Source organism: Pristis pectinata, chromosome 6, assembly GCF_009764475.1.
Source record: "Pristis pectinata isolate sPriPec2 chromosome 6, sPriPec2.1.pri, whole genome shotgun sequence".
NCBI classification, from domain to species: Eukaryota; Metazoa; Chordata; class Chondrichthyes; order Rhinopristiformes; family Pristidae; genus Pristis; species Pristis pectinata.
The window spans coordinates 111144877-111168308 of NC_067410.1; the positions used below are offsets into that span (position 1 = coordinate 111144877).

Consider the following 23432-nt stretch of genomic DNA (forward strand, 5'->3'; position numbering starts at 1 on the left):
AGATTTTCACTGTACCTCGGTACAAGTGACAATAATATACCAATACCAATATCCAGAAATCTATCGATCTCTTGTCTTAAATATACTCCGCCACTGAGCCTCTGCGGCACTTGAGAAAAGTTCCACAAGGATGTTGCCGGGACTGGAGGGCTTTGGTTATATAACAAGAGACTGGGCTGGGACTGTTTTCGCTGGAGTGTAGGAGGCTGAGGCTCCCCTACCCTGGGGAAATGATTGTGACCATCCACCCTATCTATGCCCCTCATGATTTTATAAAGCTCTATAAGGTCACCCCATGGCCTCCCTACACTCTGGGGAATAAAGTCCCAGCCTCTCCTTGTAACTCAAGGCCTCCAGTCCCCAGGTGCTGAGCCCAGTATCTGTTAACCTTACAATAAGATTCCCCACTGTAGGTTATCTTGCTGTCAGCGGCCTTAAACCTCTCAGCATTCCCTTTCAGCGTTTCCTCCACAGAAGGTGGGTTGCTGGAAATTATGGCATTTATTGTCCATCCCTTACTGCCCCTGACCTGTCGACCACATTCTGCACCCCCACCCCCCCATCACCCCCCTCATCACCCCAGCTGTTGCATGGAACTGACGATGGTCGGAGGATGCCTCAGTGCAACGTGACGTTCCCCTATTTGACGTCACGTTGCACTGTGGCATCCTCCCCAGTCAACAGTTTGATTGTGTGCCGCTTTCTGCAGAGAAAGCGTTCCAAAGAATCGAATCACTGATTAACGGCATTGCCCAGTGACTCTGGGGAGCAGTTACCCTCTGGTACCACCTGCAGTAGACGCCCCTCATTAACCTTAAGTCCCTTCTCTCTTGACAACTCTTCATTTCAGACCCTTTCGATGCCGGCTCCCTTCGCAAATGAGAACGGAGTGATAAGTGACAAACCATACGAACGTGTGACATTTGAAGAGGCCAAGGTTGGGACACCCTGTGAGTACCGAGACAACTGTGATTTTGTGTAGCTATTGACCTCCTCCTCACTGTCACAAGCCCCTTCACTAATGAATGAAAGGTTGATGGTGTGTTTGGGGGTCCAGTTTACAAAGCACTGGTCAGTCCCCATCCGGAGTACCACATGCAGTGCAAGGCAGCACACCTTAACGATAGATACAAACACAAGAGACTGCAGATGCCGGAATCTGGAGCAACAAGCAATCTGCTGGAGGAACTCAGCGGGTCGAGCAGCGTCTGTGGGGGGGAAAAAATTGTCGACGTTTCGTGTTGAATCCCTGCATCAGGATTGAGGGTGGAGAGGGGAGGTGCCAGTATAAAGGGGAGAGGGGGAGTGGTGAGACAGGAGTCTGAGGTGAATGGTGGACTGGGGAGGGGTGAAAGATGACGGGCAGATCACCACCCCATCTCGCTCCATCTGCCTCTCATTTTTTTTTCTGTGTTTGTCTGCCTCCATCTGTCATCCACCTGCCACTGTCTCCCAACTCCACCCCGCCCTCCTCTCCCCTCCCCGCCACTACCTGCCTGTCATCTTTCACCTGAAATGTCGACAATTCCACTGAGTTCCTCCACCAGGTTGTTTGCTGCTTAATGAAAGATGTATTGAACTTGGAAGGGAAAATGCACCGATTAACCAGGATGATACTGGCGATTCAAAGTTTAAACGGTGAGGACTTCTTGCAGAGTCTAAGCTGAAGTGTGGAATGTAAGGAGTAACTTAACTGAGGTGTTTAAGATGATTGAAGGATAGAGTTGTGAATAGAACTGACCTGAAGGACTGAATGGCCACCTCTTCCAGTGTTTGTACTTTGCATGGTAGAGGGATGCCCTTTAGGCTCGACTGGATATGTGTTGATGTGGCCTTCCTAATGCTTTTCCTTGTGTTGAAGTTGGCCCGATTTGATAATTGGCTGTGGAAGTGAGGATTGCTGCCATCATGAATTGTCAGCATGTTCAGAAGGTGAACAGTGGCATGAAGTCATCTCTTATTCTGGAGATGTGGGAGTTACAGCTTGTGTTGTCTTCCCCCTTGTTGCCTTGAAGAGGTGGTGATGCTGCAAGGCCCTTCTACAGGCAGAGGGTGGTGGATGTTCCAGAATACTTTCCATAGATGGCAGGAGCCATTGGTTCATGGTTGATTCTAAATTATTGGTTAATCGTTGATTCCAAATCTGAGATGGAAAGATTGTTGTCCAATGTGGACAGCAGCTGTTCAAGAGCGTAGCTCATCACTGAGATCCATGTCCCAAGAACCATTAGATAAGGAACGGCTTGCACTTCTGCAGTGCCTTTTGTAACCAGCGGACATTTCAATGATTTCAGCCAATTATAGAATGTAGAACATTACAGTACAGTACAGGCCCTTCGGCCCACAACATTGTGCCAATATTTTATCCTGCTCTAAGATCCATCCAACCCTTCTCTCCCACATAGCCCCCCATTTCTCCATCATTCATGTGTCTATCTAAGAGTATCTTAAATGTCCCCGATGTATCGGCCCCCACAACCTCCGCAGGCAGCGCACTCCACGCACCCACCACTCTCCGTGTAAAAACAAACTTACCCCTGACAGGAGATCGAATTTGAAGGCAGAATACAATGTTAATGGCAGGACTCTTAGCAGTGTGGAGGTACAGAGGGATCTTGGGGTCCACGTCCATAGATCCCTCAAGGTTGCTGCGCAGATCGATAAGAAGGCGTATGGAGTGTTGGCCTTCATTAGTCAGGGTATTGAGTTCAAGAGCCGCGAGGTGATGATGCAGCTCTATAGAACTCTGGTTAGACCACACTCGGAGTATTGTGTTCCTTCTGGTCGCCTCATTATAGAAAGGATGTGGAAGATAGAATTGTACAACACAGAAACAGGCCCTTCGGCCCATTGCGTCTACGCCAACCATTTTGCCCATGTACATTGATCCCAGTTATCCACGTTAGGACCTGGTGCTATTATGCCTTGCCTATTTAAGTGTCTGTCAAAGTGAAGTATCTGATTCCTCCACCACCACCGCCTCTGGCAGTGCATTCCACGTACCAACCACTCACCATACAAAAAAATCTTACCCCTCAGTTCCCCTTTAAAATTCCTTCCTCTCACCGTAAACATATGCTCTTTTGTTTTTGATACCCCTGCCGTGGCAAAAAGATTTTGACTATCTCCCCTAGCTATGCTGTCATGTACTTTTTGAAGTGTTATCACTGTAGGAAACAGGTAGTTAATGTCTGCTGATTGAGATACCGCAGAGAGCTGTTTGATAACAAAAGGGTGATCTATTTCAGTGAGGTTGATTGAGGGATAAGTATTGGCCAGGACACCAGGGTGAAGTACCCTGCTCTTCTTTGAACCATTCTTAAAGGACTGACAGGCGGGATGCAGGGAGGGTGATTCCATGGCTGAGTTTCAGGACAAGGGAGCGTACTTGAGAATAAGAGGCAGGCCCTTTAGGTCTGAGATGAGGAGAAATTTCTTCACTCAGAGAGTGGTGAATCTTTGGAATTCTCAGGCCCAGAAGGCTGATTTACAGGAAGGGTGGGCAGGCTTTGGAGAGGGTGCAGAAGAGGTTCACCAGGATGCTACCTGGATTAGAGAGTATTATCTGTAAGGAGAGGTTGGACAAACATGGGTTGTTTTCTCTGGAGTATCGGAGGCTGAGGGGAGACCTGATAGAAGTTTATAATGTTATGAGAGGCATAGTGGTAGAGTCAGGGTAGTCAGAGTCATTTTCCCAGGGTGAAAATGTCAAACACTGGAGGTCATTAAGGTGAGAGGGGGAAAGTTTAAAGGAGATGTACGGGGCAAGTTTTTTTTACACAGAGTGGTGGGAAGATGGTAGAAGAAGATATGATATCAATGTTTAAGAGATACTTAAGACACATGAACAGGCAGGGAATGGAGGGATATAGACCATGTGCAGGCAGATGGGATTAGTTTGCATTGACATCATGGCTGGCACAGACATGGTGGGCCGAAGGGCCTGTTGTGCTACAATTCTACGATGAGGCTCAGTCATTGAGTTGTCAGAACTGACATCAATGGATTTCTGGATTTTGAGGGAATCTGGATCTGGGTCACCACTAGGAAATTGTGCTGAAGTAGAAGATCGGCCAGGATCTTAACGAATGGCAGAGCAGAATGAGTGCTCCTAGTTCCTACCCCGAGTGCTGTGGGATCTTTTACACCCATGTGTGAGGGCAGGTGGATCCTCGGTTTGTCGTCTCGTCTGATGCTGTCGTAGAATGAGTTACACAGCAGTGGAGAAGGCTATTTAGCCTTTCACGTATGTTTCAGGAGCGAATTAAGAATGCACAGAGCTCATTTGATGATATGAAGTGAAGTTATTTCTTCTGATTTCAGTGGATCGCCCGGTTCGAGTTTACGCTGACGGCATCTTCGATCTCTTTCATTCGGGCCATGCACGGGCACTCATGCAGGCAAAGAGCCTTTTCCCAAACACGTATCTAATAGTGGGAGGTAAGAAATGAATTGTCAGTTTCACTTGAAGTATTTAGTACAGTTTTGGTCGCCCTGTCATAGGAAAGATGTTATTAAACTAGAAAGAGTGCAGAAAAGATTTACCAGGATGTTGCCCGGACTTGGGGGCCTGAGTTACAAGGAGAGGTTGTGTAGACTAGGACTTTATTCCCTGGAACGTAGGAGATTGAGGGGTGACCTGATAGAGATATTTAAGATCGTGAGGGGCACAGACAGGGTGAGAGTGCATAGTCTTTTACATGAGACAAGATATCTTTATTAGTCACATGTACATCGAAACACACAGTGAAATGTATCTTTATGCGTAGAGTGTTCTGGGGGCAGCCTGCAAGTGTTGCCATGCTTCCGGTGCCAACATAGCATGCCCACAACTTCCTAACCCGTCTTTGGAATGTGGGAGGAAACCGGAGCACCCAGAGGAAACCCACGCAGACACGGGGAGAATGTACAAACTCCTTACAGACAGTGGCGGGAATCGAACCCGGGTCGCTGGCACTGTAATAGCATTACGCTAACCGCTACACTACCATGCCTGCCCTCACAGTGCGTGCCTACTCTTTTCCCAGGGAGGGAGTGCTAAAAACAAGAGGGCATGGGTTTAGGATCAGAGGGGAGAGATTTAAAAGGGACATCAGGGGCAGCTTCACACAAAGGGTGGTGCGTATTTGGAATGAGCTGCCAGAAATAGTTGTTGAGATGGCACATTAGGAACATGTTAAAGCCATCTAGAAAAATACATGGATAGGTGGATAGGAGAGGTTTAGTGGGCTATGGGCCAAACACGGGCAGATGGGACCAGCTCGCTGAGCAACACAGTTGGCATGGATGAGTTGGGCTGAAGGGCCTGTTTCCCTGCTCTTTGACTCTATGTGTTGTCTTACTGACAACATACACTGAGCACCACATTAAAGTGATCTGGCTGTTAGCACTTGGTAATTGGTTTATTATTGTCACATGTACCAGGAGCTTTTGTGTGTGTGCCATCCAGACAGATCACTCCATACATAAGTACATCAAGGCAGTACAAAAGAAAAAAAACAAAATGCAGAATACAGTGTTACAGTTTACAGAGAGTGCAGTGCAGGTCGACAAATAAGGTGCTTCCAGCTCTGAGTCATGAAGCTGTAACTTCAAATCCCACCACAGAGACATGTGTACATAATCCAGGCTAAATGCGTTATTGAGGGAGTGTTGCAGAATGGATGTGTGGCTTTGAGAACTGAGGACTCAGCCCATCTGCTGAGATCTCTGGAGAAAGAACATACAATGGGTCCCTGAGCTAATGTTCCTGCCTCAGTCAGTACAGATTAACAGCAGTTGCTCTACCTGGGATCTTGTCATGTAATCTTGGCTACTGCTGACACCAGATTATCAGTGACTGCACTGAAGGCTTGAGCCCTGGACTGGCAAGGGCTTTGGGACATTGTATGACAGTGAGAGGGGCTGCAGAAAGCAAGTTTCTCTCTCTTTCTTCCCTTCAACTCTTAAAGGAAAGATGGGATACTTTTGAAGCATTGTTATTTGTCCAAAAAATCTGTTCATCGATGGCAATCCTGTCAACCACATTGGTAGGTCTGGAGTCACCTGCAGCCCCCTGCTTCCAGAGTGCTGCATTGGCTATAGAACACAGAACAGTACAGCACAGGAACAGGCCCTTCGGCCCATGATGTCTGTGCCGAACATGATGCCAAATTAAACTAAATCCCTTCTGCCTGCTCATGATCCACGTCCCTCCATTCCCTGCCTATCTGTGTGTCTACTTAACAGCCTCTTAAATAGACTATCGTACCTGCTTCTGGCCACTACCCCTGTCTGTGTAAAACAAAAACTTGCCCTGCACATCTCCTTTAAATTTTCCTCCCTCACCTTAAATGCATGTACTCTAATACTTGACATTTCTACCCCAGGAAAAGGATTCTGACTGTCTACTCTATCTATGGATCTCATAGTAGGCAATGGGAGCCCACTGTTCTCCCCACATTCTCATCCAGATCATACTAATTAAGGCAATGAAAGTGCCTATTTTCTCAGTTTACGAATAATCTACTGTTTTTACTGCTATCTGCTTTTATCTTTGTTTACTTTTGATGTTAGATTTCATACTTCTCACTCACTGTGTAGATAAGATGTACAGGAAGTGTCGCTGGCCAGGAGGGGTTTATCGCCTGTATTTTAAGCTGCAAATTCATCTACCTTTGCATACCACCTATTTTGCATAAATTGCAATCGATATGGAAAGACTGGAGATTCTATGAATCTGCTTAGAACAGAGAAAAATAACTTCCCACATTATCGTGATTAGCAGTAAAGCACTTTGAGATATTTTGAGATGGAAGGCAAATGTAAGTCTTCTGGGGTCAACGGGAAAAATTAATAGAATTGCTCCAATTTACAAGAGATATTGGTAGATTACAAAAGGGTAATCAGTATCCAATGGCAGCAGGGTTGATAACCAGAGTTAAGGTAACTTGTAAAAATAAATACTCGGGGGTGAGGCGGCATTGATGGATTGAGCCCTCTGACACATACTCAGAATGATGTCCTCCAAACTTCTCAATCATGCTGCCTGCTACAGCTGTTCCGGCTGCTAACTTGAAGCTTCTCTTGTTTGCAGGGGCATGGGTAAAGTGTCTTGGGTATCTCAGAGTCACAGAGTTGTACAGCACAGAAGCAGGCCCTTCAGCCCAACTTGTCCATGACGACCAAGATGTCTAATCAAGTTGGTCCCATTTGCCTGTGTTTGGCCCATATTCCTCAGAACCTTTCCTATCCATGTACCAGCCTCTGCTGCCTCCTCTGGTAGCTTGTTCCATATACCCAGCATCCTCTGATACATAGACGGGAGAGGTCTAGAGGGTTATGGACTGGGTGCAGGTAAATGGGACTAGTGGAATAAAGTTTTGGTACAGACTAGAAGGGCGGAATGGCCTGTTTTCTGTGCTGTTGTGTTCCACGGTTCTCTGTGTGAGGAAGTTTCCCCTCAGATCCCCTTCAAATTTTTCCCCTCTCATCTTAAACATATGCCCTCCAGCTTTAGACTCTCCCACCCTTGGAATAAAACTGTGACCATCCACCTTATCTATGCCCCTCATTATATGATAAACCTCTATCAGGTCACCCCTCAGCCTCCTACCCTCCAGGAACAACAGTTCCAGACTATCCAGCCTCACCTTACAACTCAGGCCCTCCAGTCCCAGTAGCATCCTCCTGAATCTGGTCCGCACTCTTTCCAGCTTATGATCTCATGACCTTAAGAGCTGCGTTGGAAGTAGCCTTGTTGCCAGGAAGGCCACCTATGTTTGAACGTGGGCTTCAGCCTGGATTGTGGGCTCAGCTCTCTTGAATAAGACTTGTGAAACCTGTACCCATTCCTTATAATGGCAACCCACAAAATACATTGAAATTAATGCCACGGAGGGACTCGATCACTGGGTTTCTGTTGCCAGCAGACCGTGAGATAGTAGAACGGTGCAGCTGTATGTGGAGTTTGCACCCTCTTCCTGTGACTACGTGGATTTCTCTGGGTGCTCCAGTTTCCTCCCACAAAGATGTGCGGGTCAGTAGGTTAATTGGCACCGCTGTAAATTGACCCTAGTGTATGGGTGAGTGGCAGAATCTGGGGGGAGTTGATGGGAATGTGGGTAGGATAATGGAGGGAAGGGTTAGATTGATCATGGAATAGGTTTATGTAGGTCGGCACAACATTGTGGGCAGAAAGGCCTGTACTGTGCTGTACTGTTCTACATTCTATGATAAATAAATACAGCATTGGTATGAATGGGAGGTTGTACGGTGGCGAAGGGTCTGTTTCTGTGCCATATGAGTCCACGACTTAAGATTTCTTTATTAGTCACACGTACATCGAAACACACAGTGAAATGCATCTTTTGCGTCGAGTGTTCTGGGGACAGCCCGCAAGTGTCGCCACGCTTCTGGTGCCAACATAGCACGCCCGCAACTTCCTAACCCGCACGTCTTTGGAATGTGGGAGGAAACCGGAGCACCCGGAGGAAACCCACGCAGACACAGGGAGAACGTACGAACTCCTTACAGTCAGCAGCCGGAATTAAACCCGGGTCACTGGCTCTGTAATAGCGCTACGTAGATTTCCCGGACGGTGTTTCAGTCTATTTGGAATGCTGAAGCAAATAACAGAATGCCTGTTTGTCCTTGCAGTGTGCAACGATGACCTGACCCACCAGTTCAAAGGGTTCACTGTGATGAATGAGGCCGAGAGGTACGATGCAGTCAGGCACTGCCGCTATGTCGATGAGGTAGTACGAAATGCACCCTGGTCCCTCTCACCCGAGTTCCTAGAAATGCACAGGGTAAGTTGCTTCATGTCCCAGCCTGTAGTGTCCCGATCAAGAGAAACTATTTCTGTTGGTTAAGCTGGGGGCAGAGTCTAAAGATTGGACAGAAGTTTGAAAATGTGCAGAAAGTGTTAGAAATTCGGGGCTCTTTCACAAACAGAAATCATTGCTGGGATCTGAGGGGTTTTAACCAAAGGTATTAAGTAAAATGGGGAAAGGCAGTGCACGAAGTTGGGTCATGACCTCACTGATGGACGGAACGAACTCGAGCAACTGAATAACCTCCTTCCTGCTCCTGTGTTCTTCCTGCATCGTGAATTCATCAGGGCGACCTGATAATGCAGACCGTTTCACTGTGTCCAGCGACACAGAACTTGGAGAGACAGGTGTGCCTTTGCTGTGCTGAAACTGTGAACTACTCTCCGAAGTGATGGTTCAGAGAGCAAGTGGTCAGGTTGTGGAATGGGCTCTGATTGTAGAAACACTTTGCATTGGTTGGTTCACATGTAAATTAGAAAGATTTCTCCCAGAAAGTTTTTGGAATGCAGTATGTTAAGTGGTTAGTGTAGCGTGTTTAGGTGTTGATGACCTTGGACCTTTGGAACCCAAAGATGTCATCACCCGCTGTTTTCCTCATGTGTCCGGGTCTGTTGACAAATAATTTGCAGGTTAACAGGAAAAGGAGTGTTAATGCAGTGAGGGAAATAGGCAGTTAAACATAGACAACAATGGGGGAGAATATGATTGGGCCACGTGCCCTGTTTCAGCACCATTTTCCTTGGTAATCCTAGTTTTAAGGGGGTTATTGATGAAGCAGATAACTATCGTTGGATTGAAGAACTCCTGCAGTGAATTTTGGGACTGGGCTGATTGATGTTCAGCAACTTCAATCATCTTTGTGCTAGAAATTACTTCAAAGAGTGGCGAGTTACCCTTTGATTCCCATTGACTCCCTGATGCTGCACTTGGTCAAATGCTGCCTTGATGTCAAGAGCAGTGAACCTCGGAATTTAATGCTATTACTGGTGGGAAGAAATCATTCTGATCAAACGGTGGCAGTGCTCATTGCAAATCAGGATATTGGCATGTTAGTGTGGCAGAGGCTAAAGGTCTGGGCGGCATAAGTGAATAGATTGTCCAAATCAGTAAGTGCTCTAAATATTATTGTTGATTTAATATCAAGTTTTTGAAGATTTCTTTCTGTTGCAGATTGACTTTGTTGCTCACGATGATATCCCATATTCCTCTGCAGGAAGTGATGATGTTTACAAACACATCAAAGATGCAGGTAGGTGCTTGGTGTGGAGATAAGTGCCTTGACCATATTCCCAGGGTGTTTGTGGAGGTTCAGTCTGAGTTTATTCACAGCACAGATTAATAGATTTCTGGGCATTAAAGGCAACTAGGGGAAAATGGTGCTGAGGTCGAAGACGGATGGTGGTCCTGGTGAGTGGCACAGGCAGACCTGAAGGTCCAAATTGGCTCCTGCTCCTGTGTCTTCATTTTCAGTGTTTTTGAATCTAATGTGAGGACAGCTCCAACTCAATACACCGCTCAACAACAACACACAAAATGCCGGAGGAACTCAGCAGGTCAGGCAGCATCTATGGAGGGAAATGAACAGTCAACGTTTTGAGCTGAGACCCTTCATCAGACCCTTCATTCACCCAGTCCTGATGAAGTTTGTCTTGTGTCAATACACTACTCAGTCCTCTTCAACGAGACAACTGTTTTTTTTAATTAAATGGAAATACTCAGCGGGTCGGGCAGCATCTGTGAAGAGAGAGACAGTTTTTCCCGCTCTCTCTCTCTCTCTCTCTCTCTCTCTCTCTCTCGCTTTCTCTCTCTCGCTCTCGCTCTCTCTCACTCTCTCTCTCTCTCACACTCTCTCTCTCTCCTCCCCCACCCTCCCACAGATGCTGCCTGACATTAACAACATTCTTATTTCAGATTTCCAGCATCTGCATTTTTTTCCCCTTTCGGTTTTTTTCCTTAATGATTCAGACTGGACACCTTAGTGTGTGCACTCCAGACAAAATTGTTAGCTGAAAGTCTCATGCCTCCTCTTCATAGAGTTACACAGCACAGAAACAGGCCCTTAGACCCAGCTCATCCATGCTGACCAAGTTGCCTATCTGAGCTCGTCCCCTTTGCCTGCATTTGGCCCATATCCTTCTAAACCTTTCCTGTCCATGTACCTGTCCAAATATTTTTTAAAACTTGTAAATGTACCTGCCTCTACCACTTCCTCTGACAGCTCATTCCATATACCCACCACCCTCCGTGTGGGAATAGTTACCCCTTAGGTCCAGTGTTCTGACTAGTCACTGCAAACCTCATGATTAATATTGTTCAGTGGTTAGAACAGCAAGCCAGAGAGTGATTGAAGGTTCTGCAAACTACAGGGGTGATTCAGCTGTGGCTCAGCGAGTATCGCACTCGTGTCTCAGTCTCGAAGTTAGAGGTTCGCCCCGTTTCAGAGACTCATGTTGATCTAAGCTGACAGTTTGGTGCTGCAGTGTGAGGGCTAGCATCTTCTGAGTGAGACTCCAAACCAACAGTTCATCTCCCCTTTCAGGAAGATGTTAAAGATCTTGTGGTGGTTACCCAGGCTAATATTTACCCCTCAATCAACACTTTTAAAAAAAAATCATGCCTGGTCATTATCACTTTGTTATCCATGCGATCTTGCTCTTTACACGTTGGCTGCTGTGTTTTCTATATTACAACAGTGACTCTACTTCAAAATTACTTAAATAAAAACAGAAAATGCTGGAAACACTCAGCAGATCAGGCAGCATCTGTGGAGAGAGAAATGTTAGTGTTTCAGGTCGATGATGTTTCATTAGAATGTCAAAAGTGTTTAATTAGCTGTTAACAGCTTTGGGACCTCCTGTGATGATGGAAAGCTCTGTTTAAATGGAAGCTTTTTCATTCTGGTGAATGGAGGGAATGTTTAAAGCTCGGTGAAGCCATAACTGCGTCTCTGCTGTGTGTGACTCATAGGCATGTTTGCCCCAACTCAGCGAACAGAAGGCATCTCCACCTCAGACATCATTACCAGAATTGTGCGGGATTATGACGTGTATGTGCGGAGGAACCTGCAACGTGGTTACACTGCCAAAGAACTGAACGTCAGCTTTATAAATGTAAGTGTCGGTGACGATTAGTCATGGAACCCGTGGGTGGGGCGGTGTGTGAGTGGAAACTCCTGCATTGCACACCCATTGAAGGACATCAGCAGGACAGGTCTTGCTTATCATTGCTCGGGTGCAAAGTGATGGATCAATTAGGGTCAGGTATAAGGGGTCTGAGTGTAAAGAAGAATAACTGTTTCCATTGACAAAGCATGAGAGGGAAATTACTGGAGAAAATTCTAAGGGACAGGATTTATGTTCATTTGGAAGGACAGGGACTGGTCAGGGAGAGTCAGCATGGCTTTGAAAGGGGGAAATAATTTGATTGAGAAACAAAGGACTGCAGATGCTGGAATCTAGATGAAAAACACTCTGGTGTTGGAGGAACTCAGCAGGCCAGGCAGCGTCCATGGAGAAAAGCAGGCGGTCAACGTTTCGGGTCAGGACCCTTTTTCAGGACTGAAGATAGGAAAAGGGGAAGCTTGATATATAGGAGGGAAAAGCAGAGCAGTGATAGGTGGACAGAAGAGGGGAGGCGGGGTGGGCACAGGGTGGTGACAGGTAGATGCAGGTAAGAGACAGTGATGGGCAGGTGCGGGGGAGGAGGGGAGAGGAGATCCACGGGGGGATGGGTCAAAGGTGAGGAGGGAAAATGGGAGTAGAAAAAAGAGAGAGAGGCTGGGAAAGGGAAGAAAAGAGGCGGTGTGTGTGTGGGGGGGGGGAGGGGTTACTTAAAGTGGGAGAATTCAATGTTCGTGCTGTCAGGCTGCAAGCTTCCAAGACGGAAAATGAGGGGCTGTTCCTGCAGTTTGCGCTTGGAATTCCCCTGGCAGTGGAGGAGGCTGAGGGCTGACATATCAGTGATGGTGTGGGAGGGGGAGTTGAAGTGACTGGCGACGGGGAGATGCAGATCACGGTTACGGACGGAGCGCAGGTGTTCTGCGAAACAGCTATTCTGCGTTTGGTCTCACCAGTGTAGAGGAGGCCACACTCGGAGCACCAAATGCAGTAGATGATATTAAGGGAGGTGCAGGTGAATCTCTGTCTCACCTGAAAGAACTGTTTAGGTCCCTGAATGGAGGTGGTCTAGGGGCAGGTGTTGCACCTATGGCGGAGGGCAGTGGAAAGTTCCCGGGGTGGGAGTGGGATGGGTGGGGGAGGGGGGAGGAGTAAACTAGGGAGTCGCTGAGAGAGCGGTCCCTGCAAAAGGCAGAAAGGGGTGGGGAGGGGAAGATATGCATTGTGGTGGGGTCCCATTGCAGATGGCAGAAGTGGTGGAGAATGATGTGTTGGATACGTAGGCTGGTGGGATGAAATGTGAGGACAAGGGGGACCCTATCCCTGTTGGGTCTGGGAGGGGTGGGGGTGAGAGCGGAGGTACGATGAATTTGAGTTTTTTGAGGAGGTAACCAAGGAGCTTGATGAAGGAGGGCTGCAGATGTTATCTATATGGACTATAGTAAGGCACTTGACAAGATCCCACGTGGTAAGCTGGTCTAGAAGGTGAAGGCACAAGGGATCCAAGACACATGGGATCCAAAATTGGCTTGGTAATGGGAGGCAGAAGGATGTTTTTCTGATTGGAGTCTGTGACTAGTGGTGTACCACAGGGATTGGTGCTGGGATCTTGATTCTTTGTGATATATATATAAACAACTTGGATGTGTCTGTAAGAGGGAGGATTAGTAAGCTTGCAGACAAAATGAAAATTGGTGTTGTGGGTAGGATCCACTTTAGATCCGTTGTGGTCTCCCTTGTCCACATGTCCTTACTCATGGAACTCAGTGGGTCAGGCAGTATCTGTGGGTGTTTTGGATCAAGACCCTACGTCACTCCTTGATGCAGGATTTTGACTCAAAACACCCACTATCCCTTTGCCTCCACAGACGCTGCTCAACCCAGCAGTTTTCTGCTCCAGATTCCAGCATCTGCAGTCTCTTGTGTCTCTGCTCTTACTCATGGGTCTCTATCGCCCTTGCACACTCCCCACTTACTATCTCCCACACACTCTGTCTTCCAGGAAAAGAAGTACAACCTGCAGGAGAGAGTCGATAAGGTCAAACAGAAAGTTAAGGACGTGGAAGAAAAGTCAAAGGAGTTTGTTCAGAAAGTTGAGGAGAAGAGTATCGACCTGATTCAGAAGTGGGAGGAAAAGTCGAGGGAATTCATCGGAAACTTTTTGGAGATGTTTGGCCCTGAGGGAGCCTTGGTGAGCATCTGAATAATAAACAGGAAAGAATATAACTAGAAGTAGGAGTAGGCCATTCGGCCCCTCTCTCCTGCTCTGCATGGTGGATTTCTTCCTTCAGTACCACTTCCCTGCACTAACCCTAGTGGTGTTCCACAGGGATCTGCACTGGCACCTCTGTTGCTTGTCATACTGTATATAGAACTGATTTGGGTGGACATGTGGTAGGGTGGGTGAGTAAGTTTGGAGACAACACGAAGATTGATGATGCTGTGGGTTGCATAGAGGATTGCCAAAGGATACAGCAGGATGTAGATCAGTTGCAGATACGGGCGGAGAAATGGCAGGTGGAATTTAATTCGGGTAAGTGTGAGCTGCTGCAGTTTGGGAGATCCAACATACAGAGAGTGCACACAGTTAATGGTAGGATCCTTAACAGCGTTGATGAACAGAGGGATCTTGGGGTCCAGGCACATGGCTCCCTAAAAGTGGCCACACAGATTGATAGGGCGGTCAAGAAGGCGTGTGACACGCTCACCTTCATTAGTCGAGGCACTGAGTTCAAGAGCCAGGAAGTTATGTTACAGCTTTTTAGAACTCTGGTTAGGCCACAGTTAGAGTATTGCTCTCATTTCTGGTCGCCTCATTATAGAAGGATGTGGTGGCTTTGGAGAAGGTGCAGAGGAGGTTTACCAGGATGCTGCCTGGTTTGGAGGACATGTGCCATGAGGGGAGGTTGGATGGGCTGGGGCTGTTCCTTCTGGAGCAGTGGACACTGAGGGGAGATTTGATAGAAGTTTATAAAATTATGCGAGGCATAGATAGCGTAGACAGCCAGTATATTTTTCCCAAGACTGAAATGTCTAGTACTGGAGGGCATGTATTTAAGGCGAGAGGGGGAAAGTACAAAGGAGATGTGCAGGTCAAGTTTTTTTTTACACAGAGAGTGGTGGGTGCCTGGAATGCGCTGCCAGAGGTGGTGGAGGCAGATAGCATAGGAGCGTTTAAGAGACTCTTAGATAGGCACATGGATATGCAGAGAAGATATGCATCCACCACCTCCATAACTGCGTCTTTCAAAACCTCGGGATGCAGGACGTCAGCCATTAGTTGGCTTTAGCCTTGCCAACTTCTCCAACACAATTTTCTTCTTGCGAGTGCTAATTTCTATCAGCTCCTCATTCACTGCAGAGCTGTGCTTCTCCACTGTTTCTAAGAGGTTTTCAATAGCTGTGATGAAGAGGCACAAAATATTTGTTCAGCTCCCTGCCGTTTCCTTACTCCCCACTGTAAATTCCTCCTGCGTCAGTCTGAACAGGACCCACATTTTATATAAATCTTACCCATTCTATGCATCTTTAGAAGCTTTGACAATCTAGTTTTTGCTTCTTGCTGGATTACTCTTCAATTCTACTTTCCCTTTCTTTATCACGGCAGCAGTTATTCAGCCCACAGGGTACATGCTGGACCCCAACAGGTCCATGCTATTAGTCGACAATTCCTTCCCCCCCCACAGATGCTGCTCGACCCACTGTGTTCCTCCAGCAGACTGTTTGTCACTCCAGGTTCCAGCATCTGCAGTCTCCTGTGTCTCCGTGCTATAGTCCTGTTCTCCCCTTCATGTCCCTGTCCTCCTTTTTCTCTCTCACATGCCCATCAATCCTTTGATTCATTTGGCCTTCATTAGGAGTAAATTGCAGTGGCCAATTAACCTACCTGCATGTCTTTGGATGTGGGGGGTGGGGAGGGAAATTACAGCACCCAGGGGGACCAATGTGGTTTTTATTCATTCAAGGGATGTGGGCTTCACAGACTGAGCCAGCATTTAGTTGCCCCTTGAGAAAGTGGCAGTGAGCTGCCTTCTTGAACCACTGCAGTCCTTGAGGTGTGGGTAGACCCATAATGATGTTAGGGAGGGAGTTCCAGGACTTTGACCCAGCGACGGTGGAGGAATGGCGATATATTTCCAAGTCAGGATGGGGTGTGGCTCAGAGGGCAACTTCCAGGGGGAGGTGTTCCCCGTGGTTTTGCTGCCCTTATTATTCTAGCTGGGAGAGGTGGTGGGTTTGGAAGGTGCTGTCTGAGGAGTCTCGGTGAGTTGCTGCAGTGCATCCTGTAGATGGTACACACTGCTGCTACTGTGTGTCGGTGGTGGGGTGAGTGAATGGTGGTGGATGGGGTGCCTGTCGAGTGGGCTGCGGTGTCCTGTACGGTGTCGAGCTTCTTGAGTGTTGTCGAAGCTGCACTCACCCAGGCAAGTGGAGACCGCCCCATCTCACTCCTGACCTGAGCCTTGGAGATGGTGGACAGGCTTCGGGGAGTTCGGAGGTGATTCACTCCCCACAGGATTCCCAGCCTCTGGTCACAGGAGGTCAGGATGGAACCTGGATCCCCAGAGCTCTGAGGAAGCTGCACTATCTACTGTGCCACCACCCTTCCTGTCCTTGTCAAGCTCTTCAGAATGACCTTAACCATGCCAAGCCTCTGTAAATGCAAACTGCCGTTACGTTGGAGAGGATGATTCTGATGCTGTGCGTTTTTTTTCGCATTCCCTGTTCCTCTCCCATAACTTTAGAAACACATGCTGAAAGAGGGCAAAGGTCGAATGCTGCAAGCCATCACTCCGAAGCAGAGCCCGAGCAGCAGTCCGACGCGGGAACGTTCCCCCTCGCCCACCTTCCGATGGCCTTTCTCCAAGACCTCCCCACCCTGCTCGCCAAAACCTGACTTGGATGCGGCTGCCTACGATACCAGTGACGATGACACCGAGTAAAGGTCTCACTCTCTCTCTCTCTCTCTCTCTCTCTCTCTCTCTCTCTTTCTCTCTCTCTCTCACTCTCTCTCTCTCTCTCTCACTCTCTTCCCTCCTTCCTTGAGTCTTCACAACTCCACCTCGCTCCTCCACCCCCTCCCACCCTCAGTTCACTCTGTTGATCGCTGGTAGTCCAGGAGGCTGCAGAAATGGGACGTATTGCTTCACGCCCAAGGAGAAGGTCTGAACAAACGGGGTCAAGCTGGACTTGGGAATTAAAACATTAAAAGTCAATCACTTTCCACAGGGAAACAGCTCAAAAAAACTATGCAAACTTTTTTTTTCTTTTTAGCCTATTCAACTAATTAAAGAGAAAACTCCTTGAAAAGATCAAGGAAAAATAGCTTCCTTTGATATTTTAGCCTTGTGCCATGTCTCTCAGCAGTCAGGGTTACAGGTCGGAGCTTGTGCGTATCTTTGGGGGAGAGGCTAGAGATGTACCCAGCCCTTCCAACGCAATGTAGGGAGCGTTCAAACAACTCACCACTGCAATCTGTCACATTGGACCACGTGCCCTGCAATGGAGGGGTTGATCCATGCCGATCGCAGACCAGCTGAATTGTCTTCTGATCTCTGCTGCCCTGTCCATGGGCTTGATTACCATTCTGCTGCAGGACCTTGGAGGGAAGAGGCTGAGGAGAAAGCAGGAGCTCGTGCTACTGATGCAAGGGGACCTTGCAGGTTAGTGATGTTGAGCACTTTCAGGAGTGTGACATCTCATTGATGCGCGAGAGGAGAGGGAACCAGGGGGGTGGGAGGGGGACGGGTGGAGATTCTTAGTCTTACACAATCTAATCGATGGGTTGGGGATGTGCTCCAACACCTCCCCTCCTGTGCAGCAGTTGTGATTCCTTCCTGCACGGTCTTGGCAGTTGTCACAGATAGGGGAATGCATCTGGACAGTGAGCGGCTGAAGTTTGCCAAAGCATCCTCCCTCAGTGCAATGGCGGGGCTAAAGCTGAACCCGGGGCTGGGTCCTTCTGTGGGCCCAGCCTGCAGAGCTAGCTGGTTCCCGCCTCTGATCTCTGTCCCATGTTTGCACCATTAGTGAGTCTGCACTGTAACTCAGTGCTACCTACAGTTCGCTCTGCCACTCGAGTTGTCAAATCGGAGTGAAAATCGAGCTGTTTTGTGCCTAGTAAACAGCAGTAGCTTGAGCACCATTGGGTGTCAGCTATGTATATAAAGTAACCTATAATCGTTTTAATAATGCTGAAACTAAAGGGCCGTTGGAAGCCTACTGGTTAAACTCGTTGCATATCCTGTCGGTGTTGCAAGTTGGTGTGGGGTATATTTAAAGGGGGAATCACAGTATGTTGCTTGCATGTTATAGAAGTTTGTTGCTGGTGTTATTTCAGGATGTTCAATGGTGAGATCAGTGTTTACACTCTGATGGTTGATGGGACTCCACTCAGCTCACCCAGTCTCTCTGCATGAGTTTTCAGAAAGTAAACGGAGATAGACTCCGAGCATCTCGCTCGTGGACAGCTGGCTCACACGGCGCCTGAAAGCCAGGCACACCGCTGCTTTGATTCCAACCCTTTCTTTGTCACTGACCCTTAGTCTGTCTTTCTTAGATGTTAACAAATTTTTAAATATCTAGCAGGTTTTTCCTGATTTAAAAATCCCTTTGCCAGAGGATAACAAATGACCAAATGTCTGAGAATTAATCACGGGGATGGGTGGCAGCTTCTCCCTGTCACAAGTTGTTGGATTCTGAAGCTGTTGTCCTGTGGCCCTATTTATCTTTGACCTCAGGATTTTGTCCAAGTTCCACTCTATTTTTTAATTAAAGCAAGACTTTTTAACACATCTGCACTGTAAACAGATGGAAACAGTGCTGCATTATCACTGTGTTATTCTAGTAGCAATGGTGCATAGGTAGTCTGCAGCACTGCCCAGTCCCCTGCCCTGAGCTGGGACTTATAAAGGTGCTTTAAGAGAAGTGTAGTGTCTCGCACAGCTGAGGGGATATCCCAAAGCACTTTGCAGCCAGTATAGTATTGTTGCTGTTGTAATGTCAGAGAAGGGAGAATGTTGTCGAGTCCCAGGTGGCCAGTGTCAGTTTCCGTGTTCTCACTCCCACAGCTCGGGTCTCTGCGTTCCCCCTACCCCGTGCATCCCCCTGAGTTTTCCCCCATAACTCCCCCTGCCCCCCATTTGTTTCCCCGTCCATCTGCATTAGCTGGCACCACACTGGACCCAGCTCAGCGCAAGTTGCCCCTTGGCTAGTGGCCGAGAGGTGTCCCCAGCCACAGAATCGTGGACCACCTACGGTCGTACCCTCTCTGGGGGTTCAGTCGGCCCCTGTGGAAGTTGCCTGGTAACTGTGCCAACCCCCTCGTAACAGGGAGGGTGAGGAGTGATGGTCAGATGGCCTTGAAGGAATTGCAGACTCGTCACCTTGAACTTGGCCAGGAGTTCCCTGGGAGGGAGTGCCGGACATGTCCAGGGGGAATCTGTCGCGTCCCAACCAGTGGGAGCCCTGGGCTACCGGTCCCACTTTCACTCCCACCTCACAGAGGTTCTGGAGGCAGGCAAATCTGTAAGCAGGGTAGGGCTGTGGGTATTGTGGGTGGGGTTCGGTGGTCTTACAGTTTACAGTGAAATCGGTCCCAAACTGTTCAATCCACCTCTTCAGCAGTGACTGGGGGAGAAGACTTGGTGTGGTGGTGTGAAGTTGTCTGTGTGTAATTTATGCAATGGCCAAACTCTGTTTCTGGGGCCATCCTCGATGATCGTTTTAAGGTAAACCACATTAAAAAAAAGTCTGTCTTTTTACAATTGTTAAGACTTCTGTTCACATTTTGTTATCCACTTAAGAGGGGAAGGGTTTAATTTTCCAAGAAAAGATTGAAATACAGAGGTTGTGGGTTTGGTTCCAAACTGAGGTATTTTTAAAAGTTGCATGATGTCAATGTGGATTCTATGCTGATCTTTTAATCAACTTATGACTGTTAAACAGTGGGAAATTGTCTGATTAAACTGCAGTGTTATAATGTTCTGCCCCTTGTCTGCTTTCTCTTACATTGAGCCAGTGTGTGAATTGTCTCCACAGCTGTCCCAGTGAGGTGGTCTTGGGAGAATGGGGCCCAACCCCTAACCCCTCCCTGACCCATGGGTGATTGGTCAGCAGGCTGTTCAAACACGGTGGGAGGTTTGCGCTAATCCCTGTAGGAACCAATTGCAGTGGCAGTAACTGGGTGAGTCGGAACCCTGGCTGTAGACCTTACAAACATAAAATACTGCAGGTATTGAAAACCTGAGTTAAAGCAGTGCATTTACATCTGTTTACAAAAGAAAGATCAAGGTTCCAGGTTGAAGAACTTGCATCAGGATTGGGAAGATTTGGAAAGCCCAAGAAGCCAAAGATCAGGCAAAGTGTGAGTGGTAGAATGTGAGGAGAATAAAAAGGGATTAATGTGGCTACACTGCTCTCCTTGGTGGGTGAGTCCAGCACTAGAGGGCACAGTCTTAGAATTAGAGGATAGAACAGAAATGAGGAGAAACTTCTTTAGCCAGAGGGTCGTGGATTTATGGAATTTGTTGCCACCTACAGCTTTGGAGACCCGATCATTGGGGTGTTTAAGGAGGAGATTGATAGTTACCTAATTAGGGTGTCAAGGGATACGGGGAAAAGGCCAGGAATTGGGGCTAGATGGGGGAATAGTTTAGCTCATCGTGAGGTAGCGGAGCAGACTTGATGGCTGAACGGCCTACTTCTGCTCCTTTGTCTTGTGAACTTGTGATGTAAGTGGGCGCTTGATGGTTGGCATGGACTTGGTGGGGCCAAGGGCCTTTCTCTGCACTGACTCTACGTATCCATGTAAAGTGACAGGAAACGGGAAGCTTGGGTTAGAAGTGTGCTGAGCCGAGTATTGGCTGGAGTTTAGAATGAGAGTTTCTCTCACTGAAACATACCAAACCCTGGCATAGTGGAAGCAAAGAGGCTGCTTCTCCCACAACTGTAGAGCCAGTTGGCACAGTCACTGGACAAGGGGTCCGATACCGGAACTGGCTTCTTATTGTCACCCGTACCGAGATGCAGTGGAAAAACTTAGGAGTAGAGTGGGATGAGAACTTCCTTTGATTGTGAATCTTTGGAATTCTGTATCCCAGAGAGATGTCGGTGCTTGGTCATCCAAGGCTGAGGGGGATAGGTTTTGGGAACAATGGGATGTGAGGAGAGGATGGAAAAGTGAAGTGGATGCTCTGGAACAGCAGTGGTTTCATTGAGCGGCAGAGTTTCCATTTAATTACTGAGTGTGGTTATCGGTGTGGGTCACTACTCCTTATATTCCTAACTAACATCTATGACTATCATTGATAACCCACTCCCACCAGTGTTCCCGGGGTCTCCCTCTCCCTGTGTTCACCTTTCCCATCCCTTCCCTCTCCCCCACCTGCCTCCCACCGTGCCCACCCCCCCCCCATCTAGTTCCACATCACCTACTAGCTCCTGTTCTGTCCCTCCCCCACACTTTTATATACTGACAATCTTTCCACAACATTGAGGCCCTAATTATCACAAGCAGGTTTATTATGACTAACTTATATGACGTGAAATGTGTTGTTTTGTGGCAGCAGTACAGAGCAAGACATCAAATCCATAGATTACAAAAATAATAGTGCAACAAAAAAGGAATAACGAGATGGTTCACGGACCGTTCAGGAATCTGACGGCGGAGGGGAAGAAGCTGTTCCTGAACTGTTGAGTGTGGGTCTTCAGGCTCCTGTACCTCCTCCCCCTAAATTCAGCTTCTGGACCTCATCCCACTGTTTTCCTGTATCGTTGGTACCTACATGCACCATGGCAACTGGTGCCCTTCCAGAATGCCCTGCAGCCGCTACAAGACATCACTGACCCTTACACCTGGGGGGCAACACACCAACCAGGAGTCCCATTTGCAGCCACAGAAGCTTCTGTCTATTGCCCTCAACATGGAATCCCCTACTGGTGGCATCACGGCTTGGTACGGCAACTGCTCTGCCCAGGACTGCAGGAAACTGCAGAGAGTTGTGGACACAGCGCAGCATGTCACGGACACCAGCCTCCCCTCCATGGACTCTGTCTTTACCTCTCGCTGTCTTGGTGAGGCAGCCGGCATAATCAAAGACCCCACCCACCCGGGTCATTCTCTTTTCTCTCCTCTCCCATCAGGTAGAAGATACAGGAGGGCACATACCAGCAGGCTCAAGGACAGCTTCTATCCCACTGTGATAAGACTATTGAACGGTTCACTTATACAATGAGATGGACTCTGACCTCACAATCTACCTTGTTGTGACCTTGCACCTTATTGCACTGCACTTTCTCTGTAGCTGTGACACTTTACTCTGTACTGTTATTGTTTTTACCTGTACTACCTCAATGCACTCTGTACTAACTCAATGTAACTGCACCGTGTAATGAATTGACCTGTACGATTGGTCTGCAAGACAAGTTTTTCACTGGACCTCGGTACAAGTGTCAATAGTAAACCAATACCAACACGATTATAGCTCTGCCACTCTGTTCCCTGCCCTCCTGTGCAGCAGAGCCTCTCACGCCTCAACCAGGTGCAGCCCTCCCTTAATACTCCAGTGGCATCACTGACTGGATGATGTCCTCAGTGATTTCCTCCATTTCCCGTCTGTCTGCTCTCACCTCCCCTCCCCAGACAGAACAGAGATGGAGTTCCCCTGGTCCTCACCTGCCACCCCACCTGCCTCCACATTCTGCCTATCATCCTTCACCACTTCCACCAGATCCAACGGGATCCCATCTCCAGCCATGTCTTTCCCTCTCCTTCCACCCCCACCACCTTTCCACAAGGACCAGAGTCTTCATGACTCCCTGGTCTTCTCATCCCTTCCCACCCACCCTTCCCAGTCCCCAAGAGGTGCTTTCCCCTACAATCAGAGGAGGTGCAACACTTGTCCCTGCACCTCCTCCCTCACCGCCATCCAGGGACCCGAACAGCCCAGCTAAACCATCCAGATGAAGGGTCTCAACTGGAATCACCCACTGCCCGTTTTCCTCCACAGATGCTGCCTGACCACCGAGCTCCCCCAGCATCTTGTGTGTTGACCTAAACAGCCTCTCCAGGTGAGGCAGAGATTCACATGCACCTTCTCAAACCACCTCTACATCGGCGAGGCCAAGCGTAGACTAGGCGACCACATTGCAGGACACCTGCGCTCTGTCCACAATGGCCATCTTGAGTTCCCAGTTGCACGTCATTTTAACTCCCCTCTCCCACAGCGACCCGTCTGCCCTCAGCCTTCTCCACTGGCAGGGTGAGGACAAACGCAACCTGGAAGAACACCGTGTATTCCGCCTGGGTGGCCAACAGCCCAGTGCTACGAACATTGAATTTTCCAACTTCAGGGAACGTGTTCTTTCCCAACTCCTACCGGTCTCCCTTCCTCTGTTCCTTTTCCATTATTCCCCCCTCGTTACCACCTTGTCACCCTCTCCCACCTGGTTCCATCTGCTTCCACCCAACCCCCCCGGCCCTGTTTCACCCCTCTCTCTCACT

At 48.2% G+C, this 23432-nt stretch overlaps 1 protein-coding gene across 4 annotated transcripts in view; it reads left to right on the forward strand.

Moving 5' to 3' along the window:
- Positions 1-22760, forward strand: part of pcyt1aa (phosphate cytidylyltransferase 1A, choline a) — a 43725-nt gene extending 20965 nt beyond the window's left edge. For 2 of the 4 annotated variants that reach the window (XR_007956544.1, XR_007956546.1), the window contains exons 4-11: positions 851-950; positions 4324-4440; positions 8638-8789; positions 9984-10062; positions 11781-11923; positions 13932-14120; positions 16675-17592; positions 18270-20121. Coding sequence is in view for 1 of the 4 variants with exons in the window: in XM_052018794.1 (XP_051874754.1) it covers positions 851-950; positions 4324-4440; positions 8638-8789; positions 9984-10062; positions 11781-11923; positions 13932-14120; positions 16675-16872 (978 nt within the window). In the remaining 3 variants the exon portion in view is untranslated. Of the gene's footprint in view, positions 1-850; positions 951-4323; positions 4441-8637; positions 8790-9983; positions 10063-11780; positions 11924-13931; positions 14121-16674; positions 20125-21498 lie in introns of those variants that run through there. The other 2 variants (XR_007956545.1, XM_052018794.1) reach the window with 2 other exon arrangements.
- The last annotated feature ends 672 nt before the right edge of the window (positions 22761-23432 follow it).